General features: G+C 54.4%; 1 protein-coding gene across 1 annotated transcript; it reads right to left on the bottom strand.

The window, feature by feature from the left end:
• Positions 1-238: 238 nt before the first annotated feature.
• On the bottom strand, positions 239-3,624 carry LOC104390881 (probable E3 ubiquitin-protein ligase TRIM8). Its single transcript, XM_010000088.1, has 5 exons — positions 3,526-3,624; positions 2,712-2,945; positions 2,352-2,383; positions 1,589-1,704; positions 239-933 (listed from the first exon to the last, which is right to left on the bottom strand). The coding sequence occupies exons 1-5, from the start codon at positions 3,616-3,618 to the stop codon at positions 326-328; spliced, it is 1,083 nt and encodes a 360-aa protein (XP_009998390.1). The 5' UTR covers positions 3,619-3,624; the 3' UTR covers positions 239-325.
• Positions 3,625-17,481: the final 13,857 nt, after the last annotated feature.

Here is a 17,481-nt window from a genome sequence, read left to right as displayed (position 1 = left end):
AAATCCCCATCAATTTCTTCTCAGTAAGAATTTCTCCCTCGACTTTTCCAAGCAAGGGGCAGGAAGGTCTTTCCAAAAATTAAATTAAAAAAAAAAGAATTAAAAGAAAAAAAAAAAATCTCATTTTGAGAGGGTAGAAAAAAAAAAAGAGAGAGAGAGAGATGAGAGAACAACCCTCCCCAAAATCCTGGAGGGCTGCGAGGCAGGGAAAAAATTGGGTTTGATTTAAAAGGGGGAAAAAAATAATAAAATAGAAAAGCCAAACCAAACCAGACTTTCCTCTCTGAACGTGTCCTCAAATGGGACTCTCTGGAGAGTGTGATGGTTAACTGGTGACGTAGTGTTTCGCCGACGGTTGGCCATAGACCCTATAGAAATCCTGCCGCCCGTGCTGCTGGGATGCATCAATCCATTCCCTCACGGCAAGTCCCGGGAGCGACTGGGGGACGGCAGGGGCGGGTGGCAGCGGGTGCGAGTACTCCTGCGAGGAGACCGTCCAGGGGAAGTGCCCCGACCGCGGGTAGGGCTGGTGCCCGCTGTGGTTGGACACGGAGGAACAGTAACAGTTATCCACAGAGCAGACGAGGATTTTGCGCCCACCGTACTGGGAGAGCACGGACTGCTGAGATGACGTGGTGTTGGGGTAGTGAGATGGGTTGAAGACGGAGCCCGAGTGCACCGGCTGCGGGCCGCTGGGAAGTCCAACTATGTGCTGTGTGGAGCTACAAGGCACCATGGCTTGTGCGGACTGCCCCTCGCCAGCCGAAGCGCCCTGGCTCATGTACTGGCTTGCCACAGTCCCGGACGATGGCTCGAGGAAGCTGCCCTCGGGGAAGGCGGTGGAGTGCTTGCGCTTCTCCGCGCCGGAGTTGCTGATGGTGCAGGGGTACATGGGGATGCTCTGCAGGAAGGGGACGGGGGTGCTCAGAGGACCTGCGGAGGGGAACAGGAGAGGGGGACTGCATCAGGCACAGCACGGCAAAACCCTGCAGTGCTCCGGCCGCTGGTCAGAACCGGCCACGAAGCCCCAAGACGCAGCCTGTCCCACCAGCAGTGAACTGGTCACAGAGCCATAAGCAGGTGAATCTGCAGGTGCTGTTTCAGGACCTTGCCAGCAGGCTCGGAGCAGCCCCAAGTGCTGCTCTGCAAACGTGTGCAGGCTGAGCCCATGCACAACTCACGACCATGGTCTGTAACAGGATCAGAGCAGGACAGCTTGGGTGACAAACACCAAACCCCCAAGGAAAGAGGACTGGGAAGCCTCCGCAGGACATGGTCTGCTCCCGGGCACGAGCTGGGGGCTGTGAGACCACACAGGTCCCTGGCTATCCCTGCCCACATGCTGACGCCCATCCCAAAAAACTGTGCTGTGCCACCCCAAAAACACAGCCACTTCACAAGCCAAGACAAATGTCCCAGGGAGAGCCAGGAGCTGGCTCCACAGCACCTCCATGCCCCTGCAGAGGGGTTCCCAGTGGTCCCTGCACCCCGACTGCTCTACCCACCCCCTTCTACTGGGATCTGCTATGGATACATGAGGTAGTGAGGTCCTGTACCACCCCCTCACCACCCCTCAACCTTCACCCACCTTCCAGCAACTTCCTGAGCTGCTTCTCCTTCTTGGCGATCTCGTTCAGGAAGAGCTTGGAGTTGAGGTGGCCGATTTTGGGTGGGGGCAGGCTGCCACCTGTGCAGTTCTGGGTCCTGTTGGAGACCGCAGGCAGAGAGGAGAGGTGTGAGGGCTGAAGCATTCTCAGGGGAGGGTCAGGAAGCCCCCTTGCTTCTTCACCGGCACCACCATAGGGCTGAGCCCGTTACCCAGGGAGACAGTGCCGAGGGCAGGGCAGGGCCAGCTGGCCAGTTCCTTCCCAGCAGGACCTTCCGGGCCATTCTCCACACTTCCCCATCCAGCCTTGCAATGACTGCTCAGTGCCAACACGCACCTCCCACAGCCCCTGTATCCCCCCTGCATTGCCACCCCAGCTTGCCCTGGCTCTGGCAGTGCTGGCTTTAACCCCAAGCCCTGCAGGAAGGAGAAGGACAGCAGAGCTGGACTGAGTCCTGTGCCCCAAACTGGCTGGTCCAATCCTGGCTGGGGTGCTGGCTTCCAGCTCTGCTCATCCACAAACATGCCACTATGTTTCCTCTGATCCAAGGGGAGGACTTGATTTAATGCCCCCGGGAGGTGATTTTTCATCCTCCCAGATGCAGAGAGAAACAGAGGCACAGAGAACGCCTTTCCCAGGCCCTGAAAAATCCCCCGACCTGCTTCTCCTTAGGAAGTCAAGCTGCTGCCACCCTCATAACAGTCGCCCTTCCCCCCCAAACATGCCTTGCCCTGCCACACTTACCTGTCCATTAAGATTTTCACAGACTTGGTGTTCTAGGAGGGGAAAAAGAAGCCCTGGTCAGTAAAGACAGTCACCTGCCGCAGTCACCACCACCCTTTTTGGTGTCACCTCCTGCAGCACCCCCAGGAAGGAACCAGCTTCCCAGCAGTGCTGAGCCCTGACACAGGCTGCCCCAGCCCATCTACTAGCTGCAGCATCTCCTCGTACGAGGCTAGTGCTGAGCCTGCCCTGCTGCTCCTCACCTTCCCTCGCTGCTGAGCCCTGCAGAGGCACCAGCAAGTCCCTGCTCCACAGCACTCCCTGCAGAACCAGACCTCCCACTGGTCCCCTCCTATCCCCAGCATGGGCAGCTCATCTCACCTTCATAAAGTTGATGTCCTCAGTTTTGTCAAACATGACCTGGACAGAGCTGAGTAGCTTCTTGGCCTCTTGCATGCGCTCATTGAGGTGGAGGACCTGGGCTGCATTCTCATTGCAGAACTTGGCCTGGGCCTTGTCCAGGATCTCCATGGTCTTTCGCAAGTCCTCGTCCAAGATCTGGTGCATCTTCTCATACTGCAGGCGCACCTCATCCTTCAGCTGGCTCACCTTCTCCTGGGAGAGAGAAGCAGGGTGAGCCCCTCTGCGCCCTCCAACCTCCACTGCGGTGCTGCAGGACATCTGGGTTCTTTCCCCAGCAGGAGTGGGTGAGACCCAAGAGCTGCACCACAGCTCTGCTCTCCTGCAATACCCACGCAGACCAAACCCTGTGTTCAGCTGCTGCGTGGGACTCTTACATGCTGGAGACCCAACAGCCATTTATTTGGGGATCTCCCATCTCCAGGCCCTCTCCTCCCAGTCAGGATGAAGTGGGTGGCCTGGGGAAGGCTGTGCTAAGGTGGGGAAGAGTTGGGGGGGGCGGTGAGGGGCACCAAATATTTAAGGACAGCCTCATTCCTTGACTCCCAACTCACCCCAGGACCCACAAGGTTATAGGGCAGCCCCAAACACATTTAATCTCCCAAAAGTATAACTCCCAGAACAGGAATGGGGACAGTAGATCCAGCTGGCCACTTACTCTTCTCCTGAGTGTCCTCCCTGTCTACCTGGCCCCTACACCCTGGGAGCCTGTCCCCACCACCCCATGGGGTGACAGCCCCTGGATCTGGCCACAGGATGGTAAAGCACCAATTACCTCGACCAGACGCTTGTCTGATTCCAGCTTGTAGAGCTGCTCTTCGATGTCTTGCTCCCGCTCCTCCAGGCGGTCCTGCTGCTTCATCAGCATCTTCTGCAGAGATGGGAGAGAAAAGCAGCCGTTAGAGCCTGGTGGCCACAAGTGCTGGGAAGCTTTGGTGCTGCCAGCACCAGCTCTGCCCATTCAGTTTGGAAGGAAAAAGGCTTTTTCCCAGTGGGATGCCATCACCAAGCTGAAAACCCACACGTGGCTGGTGGAGGTGGAGGGGTCAGGTGTGCTGGGCTGCCTGATCAGCTGGGGACCTTGATTTGGGTCCCCTGGATAGGAGCAGCCCCTTGCCAAGACATGAGGAAGACATGGAGAAGTTCATCTCCCATTATGGCAGTACCTTTTCAGGTCCCAACACCAGTAGCTCCTCATAAGACACCACTACCCCCCTGTGCCATGCCAAATCCTTTCCCAGCCTCTGTGACAAGCCCCAGAGCCAGTGTCAGTGTAATTGAGAGGGACAGAAAGAGGAGGAGCAGGGCCCCCCCTGCCATGCTGCCAGCCCCCAGCCCCCACTCCTCAAGGCTGGGCCTGGGCCATCAGCCTAATCACTGGGACACAAGGTGATCCCCAGCAATCACTCCTGCACGCTTCCCCAACCAGGAGGAAACCCACTATCCATGAGAGAAGGGCTCTGTCCCTGTGAGCAGGGGCAGAGCTTCTCAAAACACCCCTCAAAATCAACTACTAATTTTTCCTCTCAGCAAAAATTTTTCCCAGGGGAAAGCTGCCACACCGGTGGGGCATGGAGAATGGCTTCACCTGGCATGGAGACACAGCATTAGAGACTCTCAATGATGGGAGCGAGATGGGAAGAAACCAGCAGTGAGGATGAATTTCAAGGGGATTATTGCCATTACAGACCGCCACTTGGGGATTTATAATCAAGTAATTAATTCCTGGATGAGGCAGGAGGGGGAGGGTGGCAGAGGCACAGCTGGGATTAATTGCATTGCAGGGAAAGGCTGTCACCTCCGACTCAGTTCAGGATCAGGAATGCGAAGCCTCCTCCCTCCTGTTGTTTTTCTTGAGGTCTCAGGTACCTCCAAGCCTCACTGCTGCTGGGACTCCTACCACTAATAACAACAAGAAGCTAAAAAAACCCCCACAACTTCCCACTCACAGTCGCACTCCACACGCGTGCCCACTGCCTACGTGCATGCACCCACCCATGCACAGACAGACAGCACAACCACTGAACAGGGGCTGAGGGGCAGTGACATGGATCCCCAGGCATAGGGGATGTCTGCTGCTGTGTGAACACAGAAACACAGGCCTGAACACAGGCCTGCAAGCATCCAAGGGCATCCTGTTGTTTTTCTTGAGGTCTCAGGTACCTCCAAGCCTCACTGCTGCTGGGACTCCTACCACCAATAACAACAAGAAGCTAAAAAAACCCCCACAACTTCCCACTCACAGTCGCACTCCACACGCGTGCCCACTGCCTACGTGCATGCACCCACCCATGCACAGACAGACAGCACAACCACTGAACAGGGGCTGAGGGGCAGTGACATGGATCCCCAGGCATAGGGATGTCTGCTGCTGTGTGAACACAGAAACACAGGCCTGAACACAGGCCTGCAAGCATCCAAGGGCATCGCTGCTGCTGTTTTTAAGACCAGCTGAACAGGTGGGAGCATCCACACAGAGAAAGATTTGATGCATACATTAAAACCCTCTTTTTTTTCCATCATAAAATGGTTGTAATTTGCATTGCTGTGGTGCTGGGAGACTTCAACCTTATCCTGGGTTAAATACGATGATGGGAACTGAGGTCCAGAGAGCAGGTGGGACACTGCTTACTCAGAGAGAACCAAGGGTGCAGGCAGGAACTTCATCCCAGATCCTGTGTTGGCAGCTGTGCCAGGGCTTGGGGCTGCTGGTGGCTTTTCTGGAGGCTCAGTCAGGGTCTGAGGTCCAGCACTGGGCAGAGCTGTGGGGGGGAGACCAGCGGCCCCAAGCAGCTGGGCAGAGAGGGAGCAACCTGCTCTGGCAGTGGCACAGGCAGGTGCATGTCAACACAACCTGCTCCCAAGCACTGCTGGCTGAAAACACGGTTTGCAACATCCCTCTGTGCAGGCTTGGCGGGGAGCGCAGCACACCCAGCTCTGGGTCCTGCCTCAGCATCCACAAGCTGGAATTTCCCCACTGAAATCACACTTAACTGACACAAAAGCCACCTGATCCAGGGAAGGAGATGCCGTCTGCATCCCTGCTTGCAGGAGGCCCATCAAGCCCAGGACCTGGGGCAGGTCTTGCAACACAGGCTGAGTTTCTTGCTCTCCAAGCTGGAGAGCCAAAAGACATAGTCAACCTTTGCACCAAACCCTTCCCTGCTCCTCCCTCGCTGGGGCCCCCATGAGAAGTTGGGTCCCCTGCCTGCCTCCCCCAGCTGCCAGCTGGGGCAGCTCTAGGGAAAAACATGGGATGAGATCCAGGATTCACAACCTGAAAAGCACAGAGGCCAAATCCCCATCCTGCTCCCCGTATGTATCAGGTGCCCAACGTGGAGCCACCCTGAAATAGCCCAGGCTCTCCCCACCAAAGTGCTGCTGGAATGTTCTAAAGGGGGAAAGCAGGGCTTCCCAGCACTGTCAGACACCAGGCAGGCAGAGGCCACCCTACCAGCCCCGCTGGTGTGAGAGACTCCTGAGGGATGGACCAAAAAGCCCCAGACACGCACGTACCATCATCCCCTTCCCACCACCCTGCAGCTGCCCTGGCAGAGCTGCCAGCCTTTGTGTTGTGTAACAAACCCCAGGGTGCTCCACTCCTGCAATCATACAATTATGTGAAATCACAAATATATACATAAGCTAATTTAATAGCCACTCACAGCTGGAAAAAGTAACTAAAATCCAACCTAAAGCCATACAAATCAGAGAGAATAGAAGACATGCAGCATTTTCTTTAAAGCTCACATTTGAGACACCCTCTTGATTTTAGGGTGATTTAAAAATCATTCATGCCTGGGACTAGAGCAGGATGGGAGGGCTTTTCAGCCCCAGCAACCGAAACCTTAACACGACACATTGGTATGAACTACTCCTTCTGGCACCAAGGGGTGAAATCTCATTGTCTCCACAGCACGGGCTGAATTCCTTAGGTGTTTTGAAAAGGAAAATATATCCCTTCCCCTGCCATCCCCTCCCAAATCTGGTATTTCTGAAGTCATGAACTCCTCCTCCTCTTCCAGAATCAGAATTTCTCAGGGTAATTTCTCATATTTCATGCATGACCTTGATACTGGGAGAATTACCGCTCCCTGCATACAGGCGCCTGTCCCGGGCTCCGAGCAACTCCACGATCCCAGTTTGTCTTTTCTGAGACATGTCACCAGTTTGTGAAACAGATGCCAAAAGTGCTCTGTATTCCAACACCAGCTGAGAGTGAACTCATCTCATTAATTAATAAGTTAATCTGTGGCTGGGGAAAGTGCTTGGTCCACCCCAACTCTGTAGGCCACAGCAAGATGGGGTTAGTTGCTGAACACCAGCAACACCTTCCACATGGAACAAAATAAAGGGCAGGGTGGGGAGAAAGCTGAGCCCTAAAAAAAGGTTAGTGGGGTCCTCTGCAAACACACTGTGGGGATCAACTCCTCTGCAGGAGCAGGACTGCTGAAGGTGGAAGGAGAAACAAGCACAGGTTATCCTTTGCTCACTGGGCAGGAGCACAGCAATCATGGCAATCTGGGTGGGTTTGGGGTACTGAGGTCAAGCACTGGGAAAGAAATGCTACCTGGAGAGACATCACTGCAGGAAGCAATGCAAGAGATGAAATATCTTTTTCCAGGGAGGATGCACACATAATGCCCTGTGGGATCAGGCCAGGAAAAGGATGCTGACCATCCCTATCCGCCCAGCACTTGCTGGGAGGAAACCACTGGTGCAACCACCCTCACCCCCTTGTACACCTTGCTGCACCTCCCAGGGCATTCAGGGCACCTGGGCTCCTCATCCAAGAGTCATTACAGGGCTGCAGCACCACATTTGTCAGCTGTGTTGCACACATAGGTCCAGCTTAGCCAGCCAGGCAAGTCCCCAACACACAGGGGGGCACTGGGATGTAGGAAGGAGCTTACACCTATCCAAGACCTGCCAGACAGGGAGAAATCTGCAGGCAAGATGTCTCCATGGCTTGTCTCAAGCTGGCCTCACCACTGTCCTTCCCCAAATGAAAGGGCTAAGTCTGTAGTTGCTGCTGAGCCCATGATAGCTGTGGATTACACCCCTGCTTTGCCTGGAGCCCTGTCCTCCTCTCATCCCCTCATTTCTGAAGCCCCCAGCAGTGGGTGGCCCTGGGGCCAGCAGCGGGGCAGCAAAATCCCACAACATGCCCCAAGGTTTCACTTGCTCCAGGGATGGCCAAGGTCCCTGTGTGGTATTCCTGGGGAGAGCCAGCAGGGCAGAGCCTGCAGCACCCCTTCCCCAGGGGCTCAAGCACCCACCAGCCCCTGCCCAACACCCAGTGGGATCACAAAGGAGCCTGGCAGCTTCACCAAAGCCAGGGAGGTGTGCCATGATCCTCCAAGCAGATCCAGTTTTAAACAAGAGCAGGAGCTGTGAAAAGCCTTACTGCATTCACGGTGAACTAAGGTGCATGCAGCTTCTCTGATATCTAATAAGGGCTGTGCATCCTTCAAGGCTCTTCTTCTGGCAAAAGCAATCATGCTGGGATGCTTGCAGGATGCTGATTCCCAATAAACTGAGCTGAAACTGGCTGCAGGTTCAGAGGACACTAGAGGAGGGCAGGTGGACAAGCCACAAGAGCGCACAGCCCTCGTTCCTGTAGGAAACCGGGCGAGCAGCGAGCCAGACTGCCCCAGAGTGCCTTCAGCCCCAGCTAGATGGCTGGCCCAGGACAGGCATGCTGGCCTCCCTGCCTCCCTCCTTCCTTCTCCTCTGCACCCGGGCCTTCCCCTCAGCCGCTGAGTGAATAAGGACATTGTTTGCAGCCACCGGAAAGCCAGAACAGAGGGAGCAGCTCGGAGCATGAGGGGGAGGAAGGGCAAGGAGGCGGAGGAAGGTGGAACCGGAGTGAGGAAGCTGTGAAGGGCAGATGCCTCTTGCGGGAATGGCTCCAGACACCTGCAGCTCAGCCCAGGAATCGGGATCAAGGGCCTCCATTGAGACCCACGTTGCTGGAGTCGGGCCTGAAGTCACAGCAACTGAATTTTAACGCATCGAGAGCCCCGGACTGAGGAGGCGAGCGCAGCCTTTTACGTCCCCGCACCTCCCACTCACAGGCTTCCTGCTCCACAGCCCTGCTCTGCTGTCAGCTGGCTGGTTTTCTGAGAAAAACCCACATGATGAGCTATTCTCATCCCTCCTGAAAGTGTCCCCCCACCTGCCAACACACCGGCTCCCTGACACCACAGGGCTCTGGGGCACGGCACCCCAGCGCTCCCTGAAAGCAAGGTCTCAAACCGTGAGAGCCCACACCGCTGCAGATTGAGGGGACCCAACACCACAGCCCAAACCCCTTGGAGCATTGTTCCCACCCATTCATGGTCTCCTGATGACCAGACCCAGGCAAAGGCAGCTCTTTCAAACTCTCCGCAGCCCCCACAACACTCGCAGGAGTTTGATCTGCTTACAGGGACAGGAAGGAAATGTCTTCTAGTTGGGGTTTCAGCTTGCACACATTTACAGTAAGCACCAGGCAGGAGAGGAGGTCTCGGGCCAGGGCAAGAGCACACACACGCTGCTCTGAGGTTGGACTTTTCTCACAGTGCTTCCTGCATAGAGATTGGGCTGGTTTATCCCTGGCAAGGGAAGGAAGTGGGGAAGGGAACAGCCTCTGGGATATTAATAGCTGCCCTTGCTAGGAAGGGATGGGAGCAGCAGCCACGCAGCACATGGGCGGAGAGACCCCACTGCAGCATCAGGGGACACCCTGAGCTCCGGGAGAGCTGGTGCTCTGTGGAAAAGGGCTGAAGGCTGATAGGGGAACAGGATAGAGGATGCCTCTTGCAAGAGCAGCTCTCCATCCTGTTCTCACGCCAGGGTGGGTGGAGATGCCTCCTGCCTAACCCGATATCCCCGCAAGATGCTGCCTGGTCTCTGAGCCTTCCCCAACACACCAAGGAGGAGAAACCATTAAGCTAATCAATCATCAACCTCAGAGGCAAAGTCCTATGTCCCACCTGCAGCACCTGCCCCAGCACAGGGGCATTCCTACAGCATGGCTGGCACACAGACACAACTTATGGCTGCTCAGTAGTATTCAAGGTCAGCCCTTGTCTCTGTGGCACCCCAGGATGGTGGGCACAGCAGACCACACTCCTATGCACTGCCTTGTAGCAATGGGCCCCAGATCACCATTTGGATGTGCCAATGCCTGCAGCCCCAGATGGCTCTTCCCCTTCTTTACACCCAGCAGAAAAGAAGAACTTGTTACTAAGGGGAAAATACGAGGCACTGTGTCACGTGGGGCCAGCAGTAGGATTTCTGGAGGCCAAAAAACAGGGACCTATTCTCCATTGGGAAGCAACCTTCAGAAGAACCTTGAGGATGTAATTTGCCTCACCAGGCCTCTCCGTCACACCCTGCTCCCCATTGCCATGGGGATTACTTGTGGCTGTGCCTCTCACACAACTGTGGGAAGAAGGCTGGGGCTCTATGTGTGTTTTTGGACCCCAATTTCAAGCTGCACCCTGGCTGCCATTGCTGTCAGTGTCCTCTGAGAAGGTATGAAGATCTGCTTTGAGTGGGAAAGGGGGATAAGGGAGATTAAGGAGCCAGGAGAAGAGGAAAGCAGCTAACAAAGCATCCCCTCCGTGGCAGTAGCCCTGAAGGTCCTTGAGACAGAAGCATTCCTGATACAGGGTGCCCAGTATGGTCAATGTGCCTCCCAAAACAGAGGTGTCCTGAACACCAAAGCCACTTTTGCAGCATGTTGGAGGGTAAGAGCAAGGCTGTGCCAATCATGGGCCAGTGATGGACAAAGTGACCCTGGGCCAAGAGGCAGTGAAAGGGGGGCAAACTGCCTCTGCCAGACCTGGGGCTCAATGCCCACTCACAGCATGGGGAGGAGAGGAAGAAAGGAACTGGAAACACACTGGGAAGATGAATATGGGGACAGCAGAGCTGCTTTGCATGCTGAGTGTGCAAGCCAGGCAAGTCCCAACTGATGCCACTGGCTCCACAGAACAAGGATGAGCCTCAGTGATGCCCACGCTCTGGCTGGTGCAGCCACCTCCTGCCCCAGATCTGCCAGAAGAGAAGGCGACCAGCCGGTGAAAACATGCTCCCTCACTACGTCCCAGCAGTGTAAGGACAGCAGATGCTTTTGGGTGGTGCAGAAGCAAGACAGAGAGACCAGAGAGATGCTGGGGCTGCGGCTGAAGGCACAACCAGGCCCTTGGGGCAGTGAGGAGCTCAAGAAATCCTTTTTTCCTCTTTTTGGAAGGGAAGGAGAGGAGATCCCCACCCAAGCCTGAGTGCAGATGCTGGCCAGTAGTAGACCCCTCCAGCCAGCTTTCAGGAGGGAGGACAGTCCACACCACCTTCCCCTGGGAGCAAGAAGAGCCAGAAGGAGTCACAGGGCTTGGCTCTGTGTTTATGAAGGATGAGGTCCACATCTTTTCCACCACCAGGGATGTGACTGAGAAGAGCTTCCCGCCCCGGCTCTTTTGGTTTTAGAGGGAAAAGGTCCTGATTTGGGGCTGATTATAAATCAGTGCCAAAACTCACCCTGCTGGTGAGCCATCTCCAGCACAGGGCTCCGGCTGCAGACACCGGCACAAGCACATCCTGCCCAGCATGACCCAGCACCAAACGCCCACAGCATTTGGTTCCAGAGCACCCCAGGAAAGCGCGGGAGTTTGTGACATCCCAGACAGTTTCAGGCATCCAGAACCAACAGCACTGAGCAACCATTTCCAGCCACCCGGGCCCTTGGACTGACACCAGCACCTAGACCACATCTTGCTCTGATGCCCAACATCACCTTGTGCTTCCTCCCTGCCGTGCCAGAGAAACAGTCTGGGCCCTGCAGCTACACTGATTTGGATTCAACAGGTTTTAAGGTTTTCATTTTCCAGAACCTAAGAGATCATATAAGAAGCCCTGTCTTTTCTGCCCTTGGTGTGCTCTGTACTTGTGGTTTCTTGAACATTTCAATCAATTTATAGGTATGTTACAGGAGCCCGAACATCCTTTTCTCCCTCTGCTGTCTCTGTTTTCATACATCTTCCCCTTCCCAGCAACAGATTCAGCTGAAAAACTAAGCCAGTAGAAAAAACAACCAGTCTCTTTTCAGCTGGATCGTCTTCCCAAACTGGCTCTCACAAGCACTCTGCCAGCTCCAGTGGTGGCAGTTTGGGCAGAAACAGGAGGTTGTTCAGTGCAAAAACTCAGATCACAAAAGCCTGCCCCTCACATCAGCTCTTTTGCTCTCACATATCATTCGTGAGTTGCTCCTCCCGTAACTCCCACCAAAAAAAAATAAACAGGCTTTGGCAGCACCCACGGTCCTGTCTCAGTCTGCTGTTGTCCCAGCCTCATCTAGCTCTCTTGAAGTCCAAGATCTTCCCAATGTGCTACAAGCTCATGGTCCTGGCCAGTCATTCCCACACTGCAGCTGGCAGGATGCCTTGCCTTCAAAAGCAGCCATCCTGCAAAGGCCCACTCCCATTGCCTGGCAGCAAACCTACCCCCATCTGCAGCCCCTGAAAAATTGAGAAACCCTCACTCCTTCTTCCAAATAAACATCTTGGATTCAAGATCCAGCTGGCCTGTGTGATCTCAGAGCTTTCTCCCTGCAGGGGTGAAACACAGCCAGCCTCTTCCACCCTTCCTCCCATTGCAGGCTGAGCCGCCTCTCCCATGCCTGAAGATCTCTGCTCTGCACCCACCACAGCTCTGCCCCACCATGGGAAGACCTGAGGTCTGAACAACAGCCCCTTCGGATTCCTACCCCCTAATTTCTAATTTTTTGCTCTAGATAGAGCCCAGCCCCAAGTCCTGGATGCAAGAGCAAGTTTTTGGGGTTACACAGACACCACTGAGGAGCAGAGCAGCTGCAGAGATACCTGCATGCACCCATGTGTCCCAGCCGTGAGACCACCAGCAAGTGAAGAGGCAACAACCTGCAGCCATGCACCCCATCAGTGTCTCGTTTGGTGACCCAGGCACAAGGGGACCTGCAGTGCAGGCAGCATGAAGCCACTCTCCAGGCCCAAGCAGCACTAGAAAGCCCTGCTTCGATTTAAAGGCCATGATTTTTTTTTTTTTTTCCTCCCAACTGATCTAGTTAAACTTCCAACTGCTCAAGGCTATTTTAATTTGTACTGGTAAGTTAAATCAACACAAACAAGGGCAGAACAGGTTTATATGCACCTCTATTACTGGCTTGCACCAACTACAGCGCAGCTAGATTTCTCCAGGCAGCTTTTTTTTTTTCCTAATAAAGATAAGGGGGGGACATTTTTGTACACCTCCAACTGACAAATGGAGCCTGAAAGTGAGTTGGGAGTCAAAGCCTTGCAGAAAGTCAAGGTGACTTATGTGCCAATAGGCTGGCTTCAAAGAGCTTTGCAAAAATGCAGATCAACTAACAAGATTTATAAAACCCGTTAGGGGCTTAGAGGCTGCTTAATTCTCAAAGGTGCCAAGGAAAGTGCCTGACTCACAGAGGGATGGATGGGGCTTATAGAGGTGGCTATCTCAACCTTTTGGTTGAGAAGAAAAGAGAACTCAATTTATGCTGGAAACAAGGTTTTGACATGCCGAGATGTCTACTCCGAGCGTTGGCTCCTCCATCACCTACTTTAAAGAAAGAGAAACCAAGTCCTGCTGCTGCAAACTGTCAAAAACATCTACCCAAAGCCACAGCAGATTCTGCTGCTTCAGCTCGCCAGTGCCAGACACCACCCAGAGGAGTATGAGACTCAATTGGATTCAGCACACAAGCTGGAAAAAATAAAAAAAGGGGGGGCAGGGAAAAAAAAGAAAAAAAACTGAGGACTTTGCACTTCTACACCTCCCCAGTGCCCAGCGTTTTGCAGGTTGGAAGTAGCCCGTCAGCACCTGCGGGCAGCCAAGCCAACATACAGCGAGCCCATCAGCTGCTCCACACCCAAGATAGGACTGACCACGACCTGCTGAGTGCTGAGGACCCCTCAGCCCCCTCCCGGCTGGGGTTTCTCTCTGCCCTGCTTTTTTCACAAGGCGGCTGTTGAGAATCTGAAAGCCTGGATTATAATCTTTATGAATCCCATAGTTAGATCGCGCTGAACAGCAGCCCAGCAATACCAGATGTTCAAACAAAGCTGCCAACCGACAGCTGTCTGCAGCTTGCAGCGTGTTTTTACTTTAAAATGCAAAATGATACCAATCTATATTAAAAGAGAGACGTTCGGAGCCTTGTGATAGCAACTGAAGCCACGGATATTGCTCTTTCATGCAGGGTGTGGCAACAGAAGGAACTATCTCAGAAACTACTGCTTAAGCCTCCCTCCTGGCCCCCCCAAATCCTGGCCCCTTTCCTAATGGGAAAGATACTCACGTTACCGCCTGAGTGCCGTGAATGTAGCAGTGCGTGTCCAAACAAGCCAGCAAAAAGAAAAATGTAGCATGAACAAACACCATCTAACGAAGGATGCCAGATCAAATGTGGGTGCTGCAGAGCTGCACCTGGCTCTCAGTGGCATGGAGAGGATGAAGGGACACGGGAAGGGACAGAGGGAGCCAGACCTGGGATGGAAGTTGCAGCCCCTCCTGCATCAGTGACCAAGCTGGGGTAGCAAAGGTCCCTTCTGGCAGCACAGCATCACCTGTGGAAGCAAGGGAGGGGGGCATCTTCCAGTGCTCCAGCCTATTCACCCAGCATCCTGTCTTAGGTTGTCCCACATCTCTCTAAAACACACAAGGACGGTGGTGCAGCACTGGACTCACCAGGGAAACTCTGCCAGTGCCTCCTCTAAGACTTGACGTGCAGCAGGTTTTGAACTTGCATTGCTTTGCACCTTTATTTGTTGGCCTGGCTGGGATGGGGCACAAAGCCCTACGACCTACAACTTTTTCACATCCCAGCAGGTGGGGAAAGCAAGAGCTGAGCTCAGCCTCACTCTCTGTTCTTCCTCCTTCTGGAAATGCAAGCCACCTGCCCTCACTGCATTTTGGGGGTGGTAAGTCCTGAACATGCTGGGAACAGCATTGTACCCTGGCTTGCAGGAATCATGCAAAGAGAGCTCTGACTTAGTCCAACATTACGCCCCAAATTCCCCCGCAGCCACGCTCACAGGAAGTCTTTGGGACCAGTCCCAAGGCTGCTTCATTGTGCTCCGAGCAGCAACAGCATGAATGAATCACACTCATCAACGTGACACCCAGCTCCCAGCAACGTACTCGGGATCAAAATATTTACGTTGCAAATGAGTAAGAATAGGACCAGATCCCCTCCCCAGCCTGGTGACACGAAAAGGCCAACCTGGTGTTGCACTGAGCAAGTGGGTGGTGGGAGGACAAGCAAGCAGGAGGCAGAGACCAGCTTGTCTCTGCCCAGCAATGCTGAACCAAAGCCTTTCTACATGGCAGCAAAAACCAGTGAGCATCAAGACCATGATCCCATGGTATCATGCTCCTGCTGGAACTCAGCAGCCGGGTGACATGCAAGGGAGCATGCTGGGACCTGTAGTTTTCAACCAGCCAGCTGCAAAATGCCATCCACCAGTAAACACGTCTCAAATTAAAGAGATGCAAGGCCCCCAAGCCAAGCTCCTGGCAAGGTTCCAGCCATGGCTCCTTGTTGGCAGGCTTTTGGCCAATTCCCATGTGTTGCATTAGCCTCTTTCCAAGAAGCAGCCAAGAGCCTGCACCCCGCGAACCCCCTCGCAGCCGAGCTGCCCCCTGCCCTTACCAAAGTGACTTGTCTGCACAAAGAAGCAAGATGTGCCCAGTGCTCAAGTGCAGCCCTGGGCCACAGTAGATGTCAACACTGCTCCTGACTTGCTCTGAGCCCTCCCACTTCTGCTCCATGGCACTGAGCCACTGACTCGAGAGCAAGACCCTGCAGCCAGCACTGCCCAAGCTTCAGCTACATAGAGCCAAACACTGCATCCCTAGAGGGGTCAAATAAAGATGCCACCAAAGCAATCAGAGTTGTAGACGGCAAGAAGCAGAGCACCAGCGTGGTGCTTTGAGGCAGAGCAGCACAAGCAGGCAAAGCTCCACCAACCCACCTCACTGGGAGGGCTGGGGAGCAATCACCTCCCCCCATCATCCCAGTCAGGAATGCAGCCTCCTCACGAGTGTTACCACTACCCAGTGCTCCAGCAAGGCCAGGACCGTATGTCACCCCTCAGGGACTGTGGCATCCCTCTCTCCTTGCATGCTCTCTCTCCCCACTGTGGAGGAAATCGCAGTGCCCGCCTGATGTCAGGAGGCATCACTTCACACAAAGGCCAGGCTTCCTGGCAGGGAAGGGGTGGGGGAGGAAGGGGAAGAGAAGCCCGGGGCAAAGGCAAGCAGCACCTCCAGCTCCCAGTGCAGAGGGGCCGCAGCAGGAGACAGCACAGCCCCTTCTCCTTTAATCGCCTTTGTGCCTGGGAACAGAGAGGCAACATCCTGTTTTCCAGTGCCCTTCACAGGAACCCCAGAGCGGCCCTGCCCTGCGGAGCTGCAGCGGAATGTGTGCCCCTTTAAGGATGCACTGGAAAAAGTGACTTTAATTTGTTCCTGCAAATAAATCAATCCCACCTTTTTCACCTCAGGTGGCCTGTGGCTGCTGCTGACCAGGGGACACAAGCTCCAGCTGAGCATGGGGGCACAGCCCCCTGCCCAGCCTCCACCCAGGAGAAAAGCCACCTTTGAGCCACCAGCATCCCCAAAATGGGCACAACTGCCCACTTCACCTGCCTTACGCCCACAGGTGGCCAAACACTTGTGGCACCCCTTAACTGATAAATACAGGTAAAGCCAACATATTCACAACAAAGTCAAGAGTCATCTGCAGCCCTCATTTGCCAATCCCCAGTGTGCTCCCCAAGGGGGAGAATCTTTGCAGCATGCAACACATCATCGTAGCCATAGCACTGATGTGACCTCCTGCTTCAGTCTCTCCACCCCCTCTCCTCTGCCTCCTGTGGCCCCAGCTCATCCCCCAGCAGAGAAAGCAGCTGGTGGCCAGCACCAGGCTGCACTGCTTGTGTCTTCACCTCAGCCCCTCTCCCAAGGATGGGAGTGCTCTGGTCCAGCTGCATGGGGACCACTGAAGAGGGCTTGGCCATGGGGGACCTGTGGGAGCTTGCTGATGTTGACCGAGGTGGGAAATCACTAATGCTGCAAGGAGCAGCCAGGGAAGATGGGTTTTGGATGTGGGCACTGACAGAGAATATCTGTGAAGGAGCAAAGCCTGCTGCTCTCCTTCAACATGCTGACTTCTGCTCCTAGGAGGAGGCCTGTCATTGGTTTTTAATCTTGCCCGATTATGGGACAGCCTTTGACATTATTGATCTCGGGCCCCTGAAGTATCATTTATCTTCCAGGTTTGATGCAGCAATCAGAGCCTGACAGCTCAGACCTCAGTTGGCTCTGTTCTCCCAGGGAGAAAGGGAAAGTGCTTTGCTCAACTCTGGTCCTCCTGATTCATGCAAGCCATATTCGAGGCTGAGTTTCCATCTCCAAATAAGGCAGCTTTCACCAGATGCCCTCTCCCCACCTGGCAATTCATCTCCCAACTCAAAAAAATCCAGCTCCCCAGGTCTCTGCCAGACCAGCAGTGACTTATCAAGACCAGCAGTCCAAGATGCCTCCAGTGCCTGCTGCTTCCCCCTTTCAGTTTCATTACCCTCTTTTAAAGAGGATGTGGTGAAGGCACCAAGGTTACAGGATGTGCCAAGAGCTGCACAGGGATGGGAGGACAGCAACAGTGTGCAGGGTACAACCAGGGAAGACA

Source organism: Chaetura pelagica, unplaced genomic scaffold (genome assembly GCF_000747805.2).
Source record: "Chaetura pelagica isolate M959 unplaced genomic scaffold, ChaPel_1.0 scaffold436, whole genome shotgun sequence".
NCBI lineage: Eukaryota > Metazoa > Chordata > Aves > Apodiformes > Apodidae > Chaetura > Chaetura pelagica.
This window is presented reverse-complemented; position numbering and strand designations above follow the sequence as displayed.